The following is an 18,135-nucleotide window of genomic DNA, read 5'->3' as shown; positions in this document are numbered from 1 at the left end:
TCTCTCATGGTAGAGCAGCAGCCTAATGGCCCCTCCAGTAATACTGTACAACTGCTATATTATGGAGTGGAGAACATACCGTACTCGTACTGTACCTCAGGAGAACAAACTGCACCCGAGGTACAGGACAGGCTGATTGATAGTCAAACAAATTACTCACTGCATGCTGTTCGTTGAAATGAACCCAAACAAACCCATCGTCGTTGTCGGGTGAAAACCTTGTATGTCCAAAACCGTTCGTTTTGCATTTATCATTTTAAAAATGATTTAAACTAGTGAAAACAGCCGAACTACAAGCACACAACGCCTCGCGCCGCGAGGCGTTGTGTGCTTGTAGATCTGCTGTTTTCACTACTTTTGTACGACAGCCCTGTATGATGAAGCAGGGCTTTACTTTGCAAAAGAACGTACAAATTTGAAACTTGGAGATACAAGGTTTCCAACCGACAATGACGCCATGCTACATAAGATTTCTCCCTATTTACAACGTTGGAGAAGAGAGCTTTCCTGGCACCACTGCGACAGTTCTTCCACCACATATACTACCTATATCGTTGTTGTCGGGTGGAAACCTTGTATGTCCAAAACCAGGCACTTGCACACATACTGTAGACATCAAAGGGGGCTTGAGCCCCTGCCCTTTTACCCGTCTGTTTGAATTGCCCACTCTGTGTAGAAATCCATGCCGTTACGCCACATCTCCAGTATTGACTTGAATATGCTTAGCCGACCTCCAAGCTCACAACGCGTCACATTGCGACGTGTTGTGAGCTTGGAGGTCTGCTATTTTTGATATTTTCACCAAAAGGCCCTTTTCGAAATTGCAGCCCCTGCCCCTCTAATATTATTCTCTGCACGTCCCTGTCCAAAACCATTAGTTTTGTGTGTATCATTTTAAGAATGATTTAAAATTGTGAAAACAAACGATCTACAAGCACACAACGCCTCGCACAGCGAGACGTGTGCTTGTAGTAGATCTGCTATTTTAACTAGTTTTGTGTGACAGTCTGGTATGATGAAGTATAGGGCTTTACTTTACGGGAGAAAAAAACGTAGAAATTTGAAACTTGGAGATATTAGATTTCTGCCCGACAGTGATGTATAGAGATATATAGAGAGAAAGACTGAAAGAAAGATAGAGGCAGACAGACAGACACACAGACAGACAGGTAGATAGACACGTTTATTGATCCCACAGGGGAATTTCAGTCACCCAAAGTAAGCACAGCAGAGTTACACAGTTACAGAAACGGAGTAAGGAAAGTACCGTCACATACATCAATACAAAGGCAATCGATAACAATAAGAAGCACCGTCAATAACGGTACACAAAAGTATACACAGGTATACAACTTTCCTGCACTATGTAGGAAAACAACAACAACACCTTTCTGATTATTTATGCGACGCGCAGCGTCTCCCATAGGAAGGAGTACGAACTGTAAGAGTGTAGATAAACACCAGGATTCAGTGTCCTCACAGTATCCCTCTCCCCAAAACAAAAGAAAGTGTCAGTGATAGGGATGGGACGATATGAAAATGTCATATCACGATTATTGTGACAAAAGAAATCGCGATTTACAATATTATCACGATAATCAAAATCCATGATCCTGGGGCAGAACATTTGCCAAAGCAATAGCAGATCTAAACGCGCTGTGACGCGTTGTGAGCTTGTAGATCGGCTATTTTTTGGCAAAGACATTTGATAGAGTGAAAAAAGACTGTATCAAGTACATATATTATAAGTACCTTTTACCAATTATAGAGGGTTTAAATGGTACCGGATATGCAGCTCGGCAACTAAAAGGTGAATTGATCCCAGTGCATGACGGAGGCCGATATCACGATAAATTACATCTCCACGATACGATTATTGTGAGTGTTTTTTATCACGATAAACGATAATATCGCGTATCGTCCCATCCCTAGTCAGTGACAAACCGTGAAACCAGTACAATCAGTGTGATGCAAAGACACGTGACAGTGTCAACCGTGTCCTTGGTATTCCAAGTTAATTGACACTATAGGGCTGTCACGACACAACGATTAATTGTCACTCAAATAATTGCGATTGACGATTCAATTGTGTTTTTGTCGTTGAAAATTACATTTCTGTTTGACTTAGGCTATAGGCTTTGAGGTTGCACATGGCAAATATGACACATAACCTAAATATACAACGAAATGACTGACATAATGACAACTTTATACTTTAAAAAGAACATTGATAGTGGAAATAGCCGGTCTACAAGCTCACAAGCTTGTAGATCTGCTATTTTTTGAAAATGTTTGAAACTATACGAACATTTGTCAACATGGAAACGATTATGACGATTATGACAAAATAATTGTGATTAGACAATATTATGTAATAATTGTGACAGGCCTATTTGACGCTTGACCTGGCAGAGCGACCAACATGCATGTGTCTCATTGTAAATCCTCATGGCTACAGGCACAAAGGACATGCCAAGTCTCATACAGTTCCATGGTGTAGGTGAATCTGTTGTTTCCTCTCCTGCTCAGAAGCCCCACTATATCCAGGTGGAGGGGGTGGGAGGGGTTTGCTATGATGATGTCCAGGTTCCTCACTGTACCCATAAATCAGGCAGATCACGCGTCGTAACTAATTACCAGTTATCCAAGAAAGAACACGGTTCCAGAACAAAGGCCCGCAAGTGAAAGGTCAACAACGTATAATAATACATACAAATAAACTAGTAAGACGCCCTAAAGGGCGAAGTCGCACCAATTCTTGGCCATCTGGCCAGTGATGTATATCGGACCAGTTACCCATATATGGAGACCCCTGGTACCCATATATGGATAACCATGTACTGTATATGGAGATATGCTGTGAGAGCCCAAACACGCTTACTCAGTTATTTGTTATGTGAAAGTCCTATGATGTCTATGACATCTGACATCATACCCTTTTATGCCCATACATGAAGATCCCTGTCTGTAGAACCAGCCACACAGATATGGGTTGTCTTGGCCATCTGTCTTGGCCATAAACGAAAGTAGAAGAAGTGTGGTATGTGGCCGATGTGGCCTCCATATATGGGCATTCCCATATGAAGTCCTGTTAAAGTCCTGTTAGATATGGGCTTAATATTGATGACATCAGGGAACTCCTTATGGGCATAAAAGGGATTCTGTTAGTGTGACCTCACAGTGAAGCCAGAGCGTGATGTCAGAGCAGGCAAACTCATTCTGAGTATCTGGCATCACTGTGATGTCACCTGCGATGTCACAGTGATGTGTCAGGGGAACCACAGTGTGCCGGTTTTCATAGTTAACTGCGATCTACGGTCGCAATAAATTGCATGTCTTGAGAGACACAAGAATTGCCAAGGTGAGTGCAGAGAACATGCTTAATTGCCTCCTAATCTTGATTTCCATTTTAATTTGGCATTTTCTTCACACTGATAGCTCCGGTCTAGTGTATTGTTGCTATAATTTGATGTCAATGAACGTCGACTATGTTTATGTCAATGGATGGATGGATGTATTCAGAGGTAATTCAGCGAATGCGGGGTGGAGTGCAGGTGGTCCCCTTAGAGGCATGCAAAAGTGTTCAGCTGAGAATCTCTGGAACCAAATGTGTCTCTTCGTCGTTGTTGGGTGGAAAACTTGCATCTCCAAAACCGTTTGTTTTTGTATTCATCATTTTAAAAACGATCTAAACTAGTGAAAACAGACGATCTACAAGCACACAACGCCTCGCGCCGCGAGGCGTTGTGTGCTTGTAGATCTGCTGTTTTCACTAGTCTTGTGCGACATTCTTGTATGATAAAGCAGGGCTTTACTTTATGAAAAAAAAAACATAAATATTTGAAACTTGGAGATACGAGGTTTCTGCCCGACAGTGACGTCTTGCTCTTTACTTTTTCTCTCTCTCTCTCTCTCTCTCTCTCTCTCTCTCTCTCTCTCTCTCTCTCTCTCTCTCTCAGTGCAGACATGCACCCACACACAATGGCCGTCTGAAATGGGGGGATAAAGATTAGTTCCGGTTAAACAGGATGAGCGTTAACTGAATCCTCACTGAGATGAACAGGGCACATTGCACTGTCACACAAACCTTTAGCTGGAGTGTTACAGTACATCGGCTGTTGGAAAGTTGTATCTGTAAGATTACTGTGATGCGCCATGCCACGCTAGACCTCTGTCAGCTCTTCTTAGAACAGATGAGCACAGTGTTTCTCACCAAACAGTAGGCCATTCACCAAATATTCGAATATTCGAATATCAAAGTCACTATTCGACGTTGTTCACCGAAGTCGAATATTCGCTTATTTCAATTTTTTTTATTGTTTTCTCTTTAAAAAATATATAGTTTATAAAGCTTGGCTAGATAGGAAGTCATAAGAATGAGTTGTCAATGCCCCTGGTGGATGAATGTGTTAATGCTCTATACCAGGGGTTCTCAAACCTTTTAAGGCTGTGACCCCCAAAATAAACATATTTGAACTGGGGACCCCCACCCTGACAAGCACTTGGAATTGTAGGTTTAATGTGACTCGGTTCCGCAGATAAATATTGTGAAAATAGCCAATCTACATGCTCACAACGCCTCGCAATGCGGCTATTTTCATAATGTTCGCCTCTTGCTTACTTAATATTTGACAGTTTGGCCAGTCCTGTCGAATATTCCACTATTCGAATACTTTGAGGTCGAATAATTCGAATACTAAAAATCACTATTCGTAAATGCCCTACCAAACAGCGTAGAAAATAAATATGAACTGACCGATGAGGTTTACCCATCGACATTATTCAAAAGACGGAATCCTTTCACTCACTAGAGTCACTATCACAATAGTTTTTGGGGATCACATCTGGGAAGTCTAACAATTTACAATTCAGGCATTTAGCAGATGCTTTTAATCCAAAGCGACTTACAATAAGCAGATAATACATCAATATAATAAGCAAGATAATATGTCAGTACATCAACAACAATATAACAATGCATAGGAATATCAATCTAGAAAAAACAATAACATAAGGTAGACCACCCACCTAATCAGTAAAAAAACATTTCTAAAACCTAAAAAAAAAAAACTACCTATCTTCATGTGTGGTCATTGAGGGAAGGGGAGTGTTATGGGTTTAGGAGGAGTCTGAAGAGGTGAGTCTTCAGTCCACAGCGGAAGCTAGGCAGTGAGTGTGTATAGTTCTAAGTGCAACAGGGAGTTTATTCCACAGTTTGGGGAATAAACTGGGCAAACGGGGCAAATTGTCTAGGACTACAGTATAGTCTTGACTCTGTAGAGACCACTGGAGGAGTAGTTTAATGTCACTATAATTCGATTCGATTCACTTGAAATTATCATAAAACAAAAGCAAAACAACATGAGTTGCACCATTATGACATCAGACAATTTAATTAAATTCAAGGCAAACAATTATATCAAAAGAAGAAGAATACCTGGGCACTTCAAAAGATGCTACCCAAATAAAATACTGGAGCACCCGACTGGGTCTGAAAGTTGTATTAATTTGCATCGGTGCTCCGCTGGATTTGAAGCCAATAAGGAAGTGCTCAAATATGCTGCAGTGCTCATTAAAAACCTATAGTTAGGCCTAAATCAGAAATTAGCCTACAAAAACAAATATGTTGCTACATACTGTACATGTACTATAAGCCCCTCCCATACACTAAAATGTGTTCCCGGCCTGAATGGGTGGCCTAGAACAGTGGTTCCCAAACGTTTTAGCTTGTGATCCAAAAGAGAAATTAGACATTTTCCCAGGACACAAAACTAGTGAAAACATTTTGGCAATGTTTTGACAAAATGTAGAAAACAAAAAATGTTGGGACCCATAAAAATGTGTCCGCGACCCACAAATGGGTCTCGACCCAGTGTTTGGAAACCACTGGCCTAGAAGGTGTTGCTATTTCCCCCTGCTGGCTACAGAAGAATCTCCACACCATTGATTACAATGGGACTTTTGACCGGACTGTTCACTTCATTTTATCACCATAGTAATCATTGTCATAACTGCTTTATGCTTTCAGTCGCTAGTTTAAAGTCGCCTTTCAATTACTAGGATATTAGCTTTAGTAAATGATGGTCCCATTCAATTTAAAATTGATGATAAAGTAGGGTACGCTTGCAGGGCTTATACTGGCTCTAATTAGTGAAGATCCACCCTTGCTGCCCTTTCAACCAATATCATTCATTTCCAGTTGCTTTTGGGGGCCGGACATTCCAAGATGGTGGATTTGAATTCGTCTAAAAAGTGGTTTTCAAAACGGGTCTGTAGAAACCAATGGGTGAAGTCAATGTTCCCTTCATCCATATTTCTTTTTTTCTTTTCTTTTTTTCCCCTCGAAGTTCGAAATGTCAGTCACCGATGCAAATTAATAAAACGCGCAGATCCAGTCGAGTGCTCCGGTATTTTATTTGCGTAGTCTCTTTTGAAGTGCCCAGGTATTTTTCTTTTGATATGATAAGATGTTTGCCTTGAATTTAATTAGATAGTCTAATGTCATAAATGGTACATTATTAGAATAGCAACTCATGTTTTTATTTTATAATAATTTCAAGTGAATCAAATTATAGTCTCTTTTGAAGTATTTTTCTTTTTATATTCAATTTTGTCCCACTGTTGAGCACCGAGCCCTTCTACCCACCACTGGCTGAAGCGTGATTATGGATCCAACTGGGAAAGATGGATGGAAACGGCATAGAGCGCTCGTTTTCAGTTATTGTCCACGACATTGCAAGCGGCGCGAAGGCCAGCGGACCTTGGTCCTGCTCTTCGCCCCCGAGCGCCGCAGGCGCGAGTGGCCGCGAAGAGTGGCCGCGAAGAGTTACAAAGCCGTGGTGAATGCAATCGTTATATTTATGCCCAGGCCGTAAGGCCTGGGCAAGCGCACGATAAACGCCATGATAATTGGGTTTTGGTGCACCTCGCGCGTTCCAAGTAACTACAACGGAGCGCTCCCTACGTCCGGTTCAGCCAATCACAAGCTTCAAAAATGAGTCCGGGGCGTGGTTATCCATCTTTCCCAGTTGGATCCATAATCACGCCTGGCTGAAGCGCATTGGATGTCTCTTTGTGATCTTCCCATATCAGTGTCCCTATAGGACGGAACACTTTAACACAGGATTCCATTTTCAAAGTCCATAACATAAACATACATATAACCCTTGCCCTTTGTGTAGACCACTGTTGGGAGTTCTTCAAGTCCCTTTCTAAGTGATCTATCCAAACTTCATTCTCTTCAGGCTATACATGCCTGACCAGTGACCATTACTAACTGGTCAGGCTGAGTGAGTTAGCCTACTTAGGATTACTCTGTAATCTACATAAATAGCATGCATTTATGGAGGTAACACAACTCCCAAAGATAAACTGCTCTTTCTTGTTCTATTTTCCTGCCGTTTCAAGATTCCAAATGGCACATTCTCATTAATATCTGAAGAACAGATTAAAGGACACCTTTGTTTTTTTTACAACAGGGGTTCATATTTTAGAGATGGTCATTAACACATGGGCTGCTAAGGTTTATAACATTTATAGCTGTTGCTGCTGCCACCATTGACTTACGCTTTGTTTTGACGTGCCTCGCAAGCTTCGTGCGTGTGCACGTGCGTGTCCAGAGAAGATTGAGGAGGATAATCCATTTGTTTACAAACACTCGCGAAACTAAAATCCAAAAATCGCGGTAAAATCGCGGTAAAGTGTCGCCGTGAAAACAATCAGCTCTCTGCTTCCATGGGGCAGTTTTCATGTCATTCTGAGATAAAGCCGTTCTTATGTTTCAAAGTAGAATGTAAAGCATGATAAGTCCTTCCGTGATGTCTTCCCCAGAGGGGCTGCCTGCATTGAGTGGGTGACGTAATGCACTAGGGTCATTCAAAGGGCAGCTCCAGTCTCAAAAAGTTAACTGTTTGTTGCCACGTCTGTGAACGATATAACTTCCTGTGGCAGGGGGACACCTAGTGGCCATAACTCGTCCCTGAACGAGTTTGGCTCCCCAGGTGTTAAAGAAAAGAAAAGATGAGTGTTAAAATGTTTTCATTTACTTACTTCTATCATTTTAGTGATTTTAACGATTTTGATTTGCATGCATGCCCCCAGGTTGGGGGGGCGCTCTCCATTCCGACAGTGACTTCTTATTGTCGGAGTGGCAACACTTCCATAGAGGTTAGGGTTAGGGTTAGGGATAGGGCATGCAAGTGGCTAAATATGTATTTTTAGACACAATAAGCCCACTCCCAAGATGCACCGCAATCTTTCATGGGCAGATGTGACTTATGGGGGATGGTGTAAATAGTGACAAAGAAATTGCCTGCTTATTGTGTCTAAAAATAAAAATAAAAATGTTTAGCCACTTGTTCGCATGCTCCCAACCACTGAAATCAAAATACTAAAATCGCTAAAACAATAGAAAGCAGTAAATGAAAACATTTTAACACTCATCTTTTCTTTTCTCTAATTACAATCTAAAATATGAATCCTGGTTGTAAAAAAACTAAGTTGTCCTTTAAAGCTATACTGTGTAAGTTGCTCAACTGGTGGTCTGTAGCAGTATAGCAAACCGCGGTCGCGTTTGCTTTTTTCGTCCGTTTTTCGCTCGCGGACCGGGCCGTCAGACCACCGCGTCCGCCTCGCCTCGCCGAGACGCTTTCAATGAGGTCTCCCGTGTCCTTCTACGAGCAGCGGTTGGAGAGTTACATGCTAGAATCCTCCAGTGTAAACACTGCAGTGTACTTCCTGAAGGCGTGTTTCCTAAACCCACCAGAGAGCCCGGCAGTGTATGTTCTGCGCTGTGATTGGCCGGCAGTGTATAACCCTCGCTGTGATTGGCCGGTAGTGTGATGACGCAATTTTTCCGCGAAAACCGGTCCCGGGCAGGGATCATAGAAAACATATAAAGAGAAGGCTTTAGAAGCTGAAAATAACGGAGTGGGGGTTCTAAAACTTTAGCGATTTAACAGCTAGGACCATTTTAAGATTTGTTTTATAAAAAAAGTTACATGGTACAACTTTAAGGAACAAAACATAGAAGGCACTGTTTTTTTTTCCCTTTTCTTTGACGATGGCTAGTCAGATTGCATTCTCATTCTCATCATTGGGAGGGAAAAGACATGATGCTGTCTGTCTTATTGGATGTTTCCTCATGTGTATTTCCTCCCCCAGCCCCACAGGTGCCTCATTAGCAGAGCCCTCAGGTGCTATTGATTTGCTCTGTGTTCGTTCTTCCTCAGGTCCAGTGGAGCATGTCCAGCTGCTGGCCCCCTTTGTGGTCATCAGGAACAGGGAGGTGAACATCACAGCCGTGGTGTGGCCCAGCCAATCCCGCACCGTCACTTACTTCTGGTGGTTGGGAAATAACACGGAGGTAAGCTCTCTGCTGCTCACTCAGAAATAACACGGAGGTAAGCTCTGTGCTGCTCACTCGGAATAAAGTCTATCCCTGTCGAGCCCCTTTTCTACTGCAAGGTGGAACCAGAACTTTCAGGAACCTGAACCTATTTTTTTGGGGGGGTTCTGGTTTTGTTTCCATTGCGAACGGCCCGGTTCCAGACAAGGTTCCTGGAACCTTTTTTAGGTCCTGCTCCTGAGGTAGAACTAAACGTTAGTTCTGGGAAGCTATGGGCGGGGCCAGCAGCGCTGCTGCTCTTTTTTGGGTTAGTTCTGGTTATATGGAAACGTAAGCAGAACTTGGTCCCGGAACTTCACAGGTTCTTGAAAGTTCTTGGTTCTGGAAAGTTCTGGTTCTAGTTCTGGGTTGGTCCTACAGTGGAAATGGGGCTAAAAGACAGTGCTCCTTAACCCCATTCAGGCCTAGAGTGATTTAATGCTGTAACTATTGAAAAATAGCGGATATATACAAGCTCACAGCGCGGCACCGAGTGCCGCGCTTGAATATATCTTTGAATATATCTTTTTAAAAGCGAACATTTGTATCTCAAATATTTGCTTCTGGGGGGTCCCTGGAACAACATATTTTGAGATGGGGGTCCGCGGCCAAATACATGTAATTTTTAGGGGTCCTTGACATGACAAAGTTTGAGAACCACTGATTTAGAAGAAAAATTTAGAAGACATCGGGTCAAAAATATTCAAAGACTCGCACAAATGTTCACGATGAAAAAAAAAAACGCACCCGTGCGAAGTGAGCGGTGCAAACTAATTCCTGTAAGGGCGCCTGCGCGAATCAGTGTTGATAGGCATGCATGGCAATATTATTTGTGTTGTGTATGATGTCAGTCTAGAGGTCTGCTCAGACTATATAAGGTTTTCGTGTGTCCTGACCTTTACACCATACAGAGGACGGAACCATCTCTGGACAGAACCAGCTCTGCCACCAGAGCCTGATGACTCTGGTGGTCGTCAGTTAGGCAACCAGGGACCTTATTTGCCTCTAGATTTTTGTTTATGACCCTATACTAATTATTTCGGCAAAGCCGAAGTATTTGAATTTCATACCACGATTATTTTGACCAAAGAATCATCCGTTATCCTGGGGCGGAACATTTGGTCTAGTTAACTCATGTTACCCTCATTAGTGACAGCATAATCTTTTTTTCCAAAAGCTGTTTATTTGTATTTTAAATTTTTTGGAACCACAGACCTTGCAGCAACAGCTGTACAAGTACAACAGCTGTCAGCCAAGTACAACAACTGTCAGCTATGTTCAAGACCACTGACTTGACTGAATCTTTCAAGAAGAGCTGGGCCCGAAGAGCCCGAAGAACTGGGCAATCAGTGGATACCCAGTGGATATTGTGTTTATTTGTATTTTAAACTTGTATTAGTTGGCTATCATTTATAACCTGTAAGATCTTCCACAGTCTGTCTAAAAGTGTGGTTATTTTATCGCTTATAAGTGAATATTCATCTAATACAATTTTGAAATTCAAGGTTAGCACCGCTCAATAATTTCTTATGACGTATCTAGGCGGCCTAAACGCGTTATGACGTATTTTACGCGGCCTAAACGCGTTCTAAATCAGAGTTAACCAATCGGGTGCCTATGTGACTATGACATCATGGACAGATCAACAGAATCGAAGTGTTTCATTGGTCTAGCGGACTCATGTCATCATCATTTGTGACATCATGGTTTTGGTAAAAAAGCGGTCTATAGGAGCGGTTAGCACCGCTCAAAAAGCAGACCTACAAGCTTGCGGTGCCGCGCTGTGAGCTTGTATATCTGCTATTCTTTAATAGTTAAAACAGAAAATAATGGTTAACAATTTTGCTGCCATTTTAAACATAGCTCTAGTAAGCAGCTGCCAAATTGTCCTTACCTTTTAACGTGGGCACGCGCACGCATCGTGCACAATCTGTGCGCGACTCATCTAGTAGACTGTAGACTCGGTGACAAGCTTTCGAATAAAAAAAACCCCATTGAAATAGACATATCCGTTGCCACGCTGTATCCCTGCTTATCCGCCAGTGTTTACATGAAAAAGAATTGAAAAAAGCCAACTGTGCGCTATGGTAACAAGTGGACACGTTCGCGCACAAAACGCACGATATGTGCGGGGATCATAATCCAGGTGTGTAGAGACTGGATCAAAGTTTCCAAACGCAAAAATCCGATTGAAAAACGAGTGTTCCATCGCCGAGTAGCTTTCTCCTCTGTTACATTGTAAACCAACGGAGGCGGGACTATGGCCCAGGCTCAGACCGGATACGGAAAGCTAGATCCGGTCCAGACCGGAAATGACCGGATACAGTTAGGGGGCGGGCCTAAAGAGCCAGAATCAGCGAAAATCTGCGATAATACTTTTAATCCTTTCATAATGATTAAAGCTAATTAAACTTCCGGGTTCGACGGGCATGGCACCGCGGTACAGCGGGAAATCTACGGTTTCTACGGGCATCGCCCAGAATGAGTTAAAGTGGTTCAAATCTAAAGTGACACAGATTTGCGTTCAGGCCTAAATAACTGATGTCCATATTTGGGGCACGACATTCATTGTAGGCAAAAGTCTTTAAAGAACTGCAACGAATTACAAAAAAGTGAAAGCAGATTAATTGCTAAATCATAATTAAAGTGAAAATTGTCAAGTATATAGAGCTTAAGTGGTTAATAAGCACTTTGTAGAATTTATATTGCTTTCCTTATTGACTTTGGATTATTATCTGCACGGCGTATTACAACACTCATTTGAAACGCTCTGTATGAATTATTATCATTAGAATGTTAGCTTTAATTAAAGAATAACCAGAATTATAATCGAAAAGGCCAATGGTGTTTCTAAGTCTCTGTCAGTAATTCTAAACCGCATGAAGTGCCTTATTAATCTAGAGCTAATGTTGATACAAAGTATATGAATCATGACGTAGATTTTGTGCCAATTCCCAGGGGTGTCACACCAAATTCTGGGCCCTGGGTACAAGGATTCACTGCCGGCCCCCCATGAATGTTCTTCATAGGGGGAGGGGTTTAACCCATTTAAACTGGGAACGCATTATTACCCATTCTTTTGTGCTTTAACTATTGAAAAATAGCAGATATACAAGCTTGTAGATCTGCTATTTTTGAAAAATAGTGAAAAAGTCTTTCAAAAAGTCTTTGAATATTTCAAATCCTTCTAAGGTTTTTCGAAAAACCTCTGTTTCTATGTCAGTGGTGCTCAAACCTTTTCACGTGAAGGACCCCCAAAATAATATGTATTTGGCCACGGAACCCCATCTCAAAACATTTAGTTCCAGGGACCGCCCAGAAGCAAAATTTGAGTTGTCCGCTTAAAAAAACACATACATTCAAAGATCTGCACACGTTTTCACCACTTTTCAAAAATTGCAGATCTACAAGCTCACAGCGCGGCACCTATCTATTTTCCAATAGCCAATGCATAAAATAATGAAGGCCCCTCCACCTTTGGGCCCTGGTAACTCAGTCCCACTTTCCTCCTGCAGCCGGTGATAACGCTGGAGGGGAGCATCTCTTACACGTTCCCCAGTGAAGGAATGCACACCATCACCGTCCAGGTCTCCTCAGCCAACGCCATCCTGCAGGACACCAAGACCATAGCGGTACAAGGTCAGCCTGCCTTCCTCTGACTCTGGTTCTGGTGTGATGACAGCAGTGTTGGGGAAGTTAAAGTTACATGTAACTGAGTTACGTAACTAAGTTACATGTAGCTGTAACTTGCTGGTAACTGAGTTACATTCATATTTCTGTAACTCGTCAAGTAACTGAGATACTTTTTGGGTCATTTTTGGCTCAAGTTACTAGAAGTTACAAGCGAAGTTATAATTTTACGATCAAATGTCCTCAACAGATCATCATTTTTTACTAATAGTCGGGGACCCAGTCCCCAAAATGGGAGGGGACCTGTGATTTTCTGCCGTACTTTTTATTTCTGTTTTATCTATTAGTTTGGTCACTAAGGTCCACAGAATGAGAGGCCTGCTCTGCCGGAAACATCGCGAAAAAAAGTTATGGCCATTTGTATATTCACTGTCCCATTGACTCCACTAGAAATATTAAAAAAATAAAAAACATCTGCTTTAATTAGCATGTGAGGGGTCAAATTAGGGGTTCTTCATGATTCTGAATCCATTGCAAGCATTTGTTTTGCATAAAAAACATTGCTTGGGTTACTTTTCGGCAGCCCAAAACTGTGAAAAGTGGAAAAAAAGTGATGACTCATCACTTTTGACTGTTTTGGGGGGTTGATATCTTGCCCAAGGAATGTTTTTCATGCAAAACAAATGCTTGCAATGGATTCAGAATCACGAAGAATCCCTAATTTGACCCCTCACATGCTAATTAAAGCAGACTTTTTTTCTTTTTTTAATATTTCTAGTGGAGTCAATGGGACAGTGAATATACAAATGGCCATAACTTTTTTTCGCGATGTTTCCGGCAGAGCAGGCCTCTCATTCTGTGGACCTTAATGACCAACCTAATAGATAAAACTGAAATAAAAAGTACGGCAGAAAATCACAGGTACCCCTCTTTTCTTTGAGCTTTTGGCCATGTGGGTCCTCGACTATAAAGAAAATGTCAACCTTTTTGAAATAAAATATAAAACTCAGTTGTGAGGCATATTTCTGCTGGCATTTGACTTTTTTTGTAGGATATTATATTTTGTTTTATGTACACCAAATGTACATTCTCAATTTAACGCAAAAAAAATTATAACATGAGTTACCCAAGTTACTTTTTCTATGTAACTTGAAACTTTAAGTTATATTTCTCCAGGGGCATAACTTTAACTTGATCAAGTTACTGCCATCGTGAGTTACGTGAGTTACATCGTGAGTTACGTACATGTACGCTTTCAAAGTAACCTCCCCAACACTGGATGACAGTAGAGATGGGACGTTCACGAACGAATCGAGTCTTTTGAACGGCTCTTTGAAATGAACGATGGGATCCCGTTCGCAGTAGGGAGCCGTTCCTTTCTAAATGAACAGTTGTGGGAAAAGTACAAAAAATCTTTACTTATGTAAAAGTATCAATACTGCAATGTAGAAATATTCTGCACACAAGTAGAAGTTTCTGAATTAAAATGTACTTAAAGTACCAATAGTAGAAAGTACTCATTATGCAGAATGTCCCATTTCACAAGTTTTCCAATGAATAAAATGTAGAAAAAAACTTTTGAAAATAGCAGTTCTACAATGCGTTGTGAGCTTGTTGATCGTATACCGTAGAAATGTATATAGGGTTGAGGTGATTTGTAATTAGAATCAAAATCTACAAAGTAACTAGAAACTAGAATGAACATAATAAAACAAAATAAAAATATGCAGTATCTGTATGGTAGTTTGTTATGCTAATACAATTTAAGCTGCAGAGGTTGAATGTCGTCTCCTTACAATACGTTTCTATTTATAAATGTAGACCATCTTGACAATTACAGTAGTGGTTGTTGACAAGTAGTTTAAAAGCCGCCTGCTCCCGCAACATTTGGCTCTAGTCTGAAGCTCATAAGAGCAATACCTCCCAAGGACAAGGTTGGGCTGCCTATTGAATTGAATGAGTGGTTGTAGACATGTGAACTTTCATGCAGGACACCTGGGTTTGAATCCATGGCAGGACATAAAAGTTTAATGGATTGCAACTTTAAACTTTGTCAAAAATTAGTTGAATGAAAAGATTGTGTTAGCCTACCAAAGGGAAACATACTTAATGTGATTTTAGGGTGCTCCTCAACCAACTGAGGTAACAATGAATAGCAACTGATGCGTGTAGGCCTTGCTTATACAGTACTGTACCTGACATATTCCAAGCAGTGGCAGACAGCGCAAATCGTGGTCCTCGTTGACCCTGGAAATTGCAGCGCTTGACTAATTTGCAAGTGCCCTAAGTGCACCTCTCCCCCAACATCAGCACACACCGCGAGTCGCCAAAATACCAAACACATGTTAGGCGACTATAAACATTTTGTTGTTGTCCGATGAAAACCTTGTATGTCCAAAACCATTTGTTTTGCACTTATCATTTTAAAAATGATTTAAACAGATCTATAAGCACAAGCACACAAGCACACAAACAGATCTACAAGCACACAACGCCTCACGATGCGAGGCGTTGTGTGCTTGTAGATCTGCTGTTTTCACTACTTTTGTGTGACTTTTGTATGGAGATACAAGGTTTCCACCAGACAATGACGATTTATATCATTGTGTGTTTGCAAATAAATACCATCGCTTTTGACATCACAGCGCCAGATGAAATGTCAGCTCACCCATCACGCTCAAAACAGGACCCTTGTTTATTTCTCACGAGTAGTATTCTTTTCAAGTTATTTTGTTCTCAATTGTGTAAAATAGTACACTGAAATAAGCAGCACTTATTGAATAAATAACTTTTTGCCACCTCCGATGAAAATTAATCCTTGTTAGAAAAGGAACACCCAGATATGATTTATTGCCAGTGTAATGGCTGTGACATTTTTCTAATTATCTAGAAGTGCATTCTGTACATTAAGCCAGTTGTAAGTGCCTGGTGCATAGGAGAATGCTTGTCGGCTTTATCAGTGTTGTTAACCACCTGAAACTCAGCCTGAGCAAAATGACAGTAGGCAGTGGTGTAAAGCGATGGTTCTCAACCTGTGGTTCGGGACCCCCACAGGGGGTCCCCAAATTATTTTGGGGGGGGGGTACCCAGATGATTCAGTTAATGTGCAATGTTGTTTTCTCTCTCAACAGTAAACCAACCAACATAACGTTTAAGTGTATAGAGGGTATCTGCACATTTCGAAAGTAACAATTTAAAGACTTTTTAATATCTCTAAAATGATCAAATTGCCAAATATTAGAGGCAGAAATTGTGAAAATAGTAGATCTACATGCTCACAACGACTCGTAACGCGAGGCGTTGTGAGTATTTAGATCTGCTATTTTCACAATAGAACCGTGTTATACAAAATGTAATGCCTCATCTCTTAGTGCTCGTCAGGGTGGGGGGGGGGGGGGGGGGGGGTCCCCAGTCAGTTAAAATATGATTATTTTGGGGGTCACGGCCTGAAAAGGTTGAGAACCACTGGTCTAAAGTAACTAAGCACATTTACATTTCAATGGGAATTAAGCAGATTTTTGGAGAAATCCGCAAATGGCAGATTTCACACAAAAATCTGCTCCATTACCCTTGAAATGCATTGGAGGAATGGGGAATCCACTCTCATAGGTACTTTGGTGTGGGAGTATTTCTACATTGCAGTATTGATACTTTTACTTAAGTAAAACACACACGAGTACTTCTTCCACCACTGACAGTGGGTGAAACGCTCCTTGAGAATAATGGCCACCCCGGATCAGACTCAGAATTAATGGGCGGTTCTCTCCGTGACTCTCCTTTCTCCACAGAGTTCTTCAAATCGCTGCTTTTATCCTTCTCCCCTAATCTGGACGAGTTCAACCCCGACATACCCGAGTGGAGGCAAGATGTGGGACGAGTAATTAAGAAAGCACTGCTCCGAGTAAGTGTGCATTTCATTCCCTTTGTCCTTCTCCTTCTCTCTCTCTCTCTCTCTCTCTCTCTCTCTCTCTCTCTCTCTCTCTCTCTCTCTCTCTCTCTCTCTCTCTCTCTCTCTCTCTCTCTCTCTCTCTCTCTCTCTCTCTCTCTCTCACACAGCGCGCACGCGCGCACACATGCACACCACGCAAGCACGCTGTTCTGTTTCCTCCATTCCTTGCCTTTACCACTCAGTCCACCTTGCAGTGGTGGGAAGTACCTACACAGGAACATGCGCACACATAGTCATCAAAGGGGGCTTGAGCCCCTGCCCTTTTATCCATCTGTACCAAGTGGGGGACTGCCCATAAGTCCGAAGGTTCATTAGTCCGAAGGTTCATTAGTCCGAATTTAGTTAGGGTTACTGAGGTTAGGGTTAGAGTTAGGCATAGTATTCTTAACAGATTCGGACTAATGAACCTTCGGACTAATGAACCGTTCAGTGTGGTATCACAAACCAAAAATAGCCGACCTCCAAGCAACGCCTCACAGCGCAACACGTTGTGAGCTTGGAGGTCTGCTATTTTCGATATTTCCACCAAAAGGAAATTTCATCCCCTGCCTCTCTAACATTCTCTACACATTCCTGTACCTACATATAACCTTGAGGTACTTTTACTTTACTTATCATTTCCACTTGTCAATGCTTTGTACCCCACTATTCCACAGAGGCAAATACTCTACATTTTACTCCACTACAGTTACTCGACAGCTTTAGTTACTCCCCTATAGCCGTATAGCCTACTAAAGCTACAGAAATTGTCCACTACTCCACTACATATCAGATCCAAATATTGTACTTTTACTTCACTGCATTTACTTGAAAACTAGTTACTTTGTAGATTTTGATTATTATTACAAAGCATACACTAACCACAATTGGACATTTGAAAATAGATGATCTACAAGCTCACAATGTGTAGATCTGCTATTTTCAAAAGATTTTCATACATTTGAAAACTTGAAATGGGACATTCTGCATAATGAGTACTTTCTACTTGGTACTTTAGGTACATTTTGATGACCATCATTTTGTACTTTTGTAAATTTTGAATTCCGGACTTGTAACAGAGTAGTTCTACAGTACATTGCGGTATTGACACTTTTACTTAAGTAGCCTAAAACATTCAAGTACTTGTTTCCACCACTGTTGCTACTTTTACATAAGCAGCGACTGTGAGCAG

The 18,135-nt window shown here is 41.5% G+C and overlaps 1 protein-coding gene across 1 annotated transcript in view; it reads left to right on the top strand.

Moving 5' to 3' along the window:
• Positions 1-18,135, top strand: part of LOC308281724 (VPS10 domain-containing receptor SorCS3-like) — a gene marked incomplete at its 3' end in the record, with an annotated part of 555,751 nt that overhangs the window by 521,416 nt on the left and 16,200 nt on the right. Inside the window, exons 20-22 of the mRNA XM_080722002.1 lie at positions 9,231-9,364; positions 12,901-13,024; positions 16,804-16,916. Coding sequence (XP_080578128.1) covers positions 9,231-9,364; positions 12,901-13,024; positions 16,804-16,916 — 371 coding nt within the window. The remainder of the gene's footprint in view (positions 1-9,230; positions 9,365-12,900; positions 13,025-16,803; positions 16,917-18,135) is intronic.

This window comes from Nannobrachium achirus, assembly GCF_963921795.1.
Source record: "Nannobrachium achirus genome assembly, chromosome: 3".
Taxonomy (NCBI): domain Eukaryota; kingdom Metazoa; phylum Chordata; class Actinopteri; order Myctophiformes; family Myctophidae; genus Nannobrachium; species Nannobrachium achirus.
This window is presented reverse-complemented; position numbering and strand designations above follow the sequence as displayed.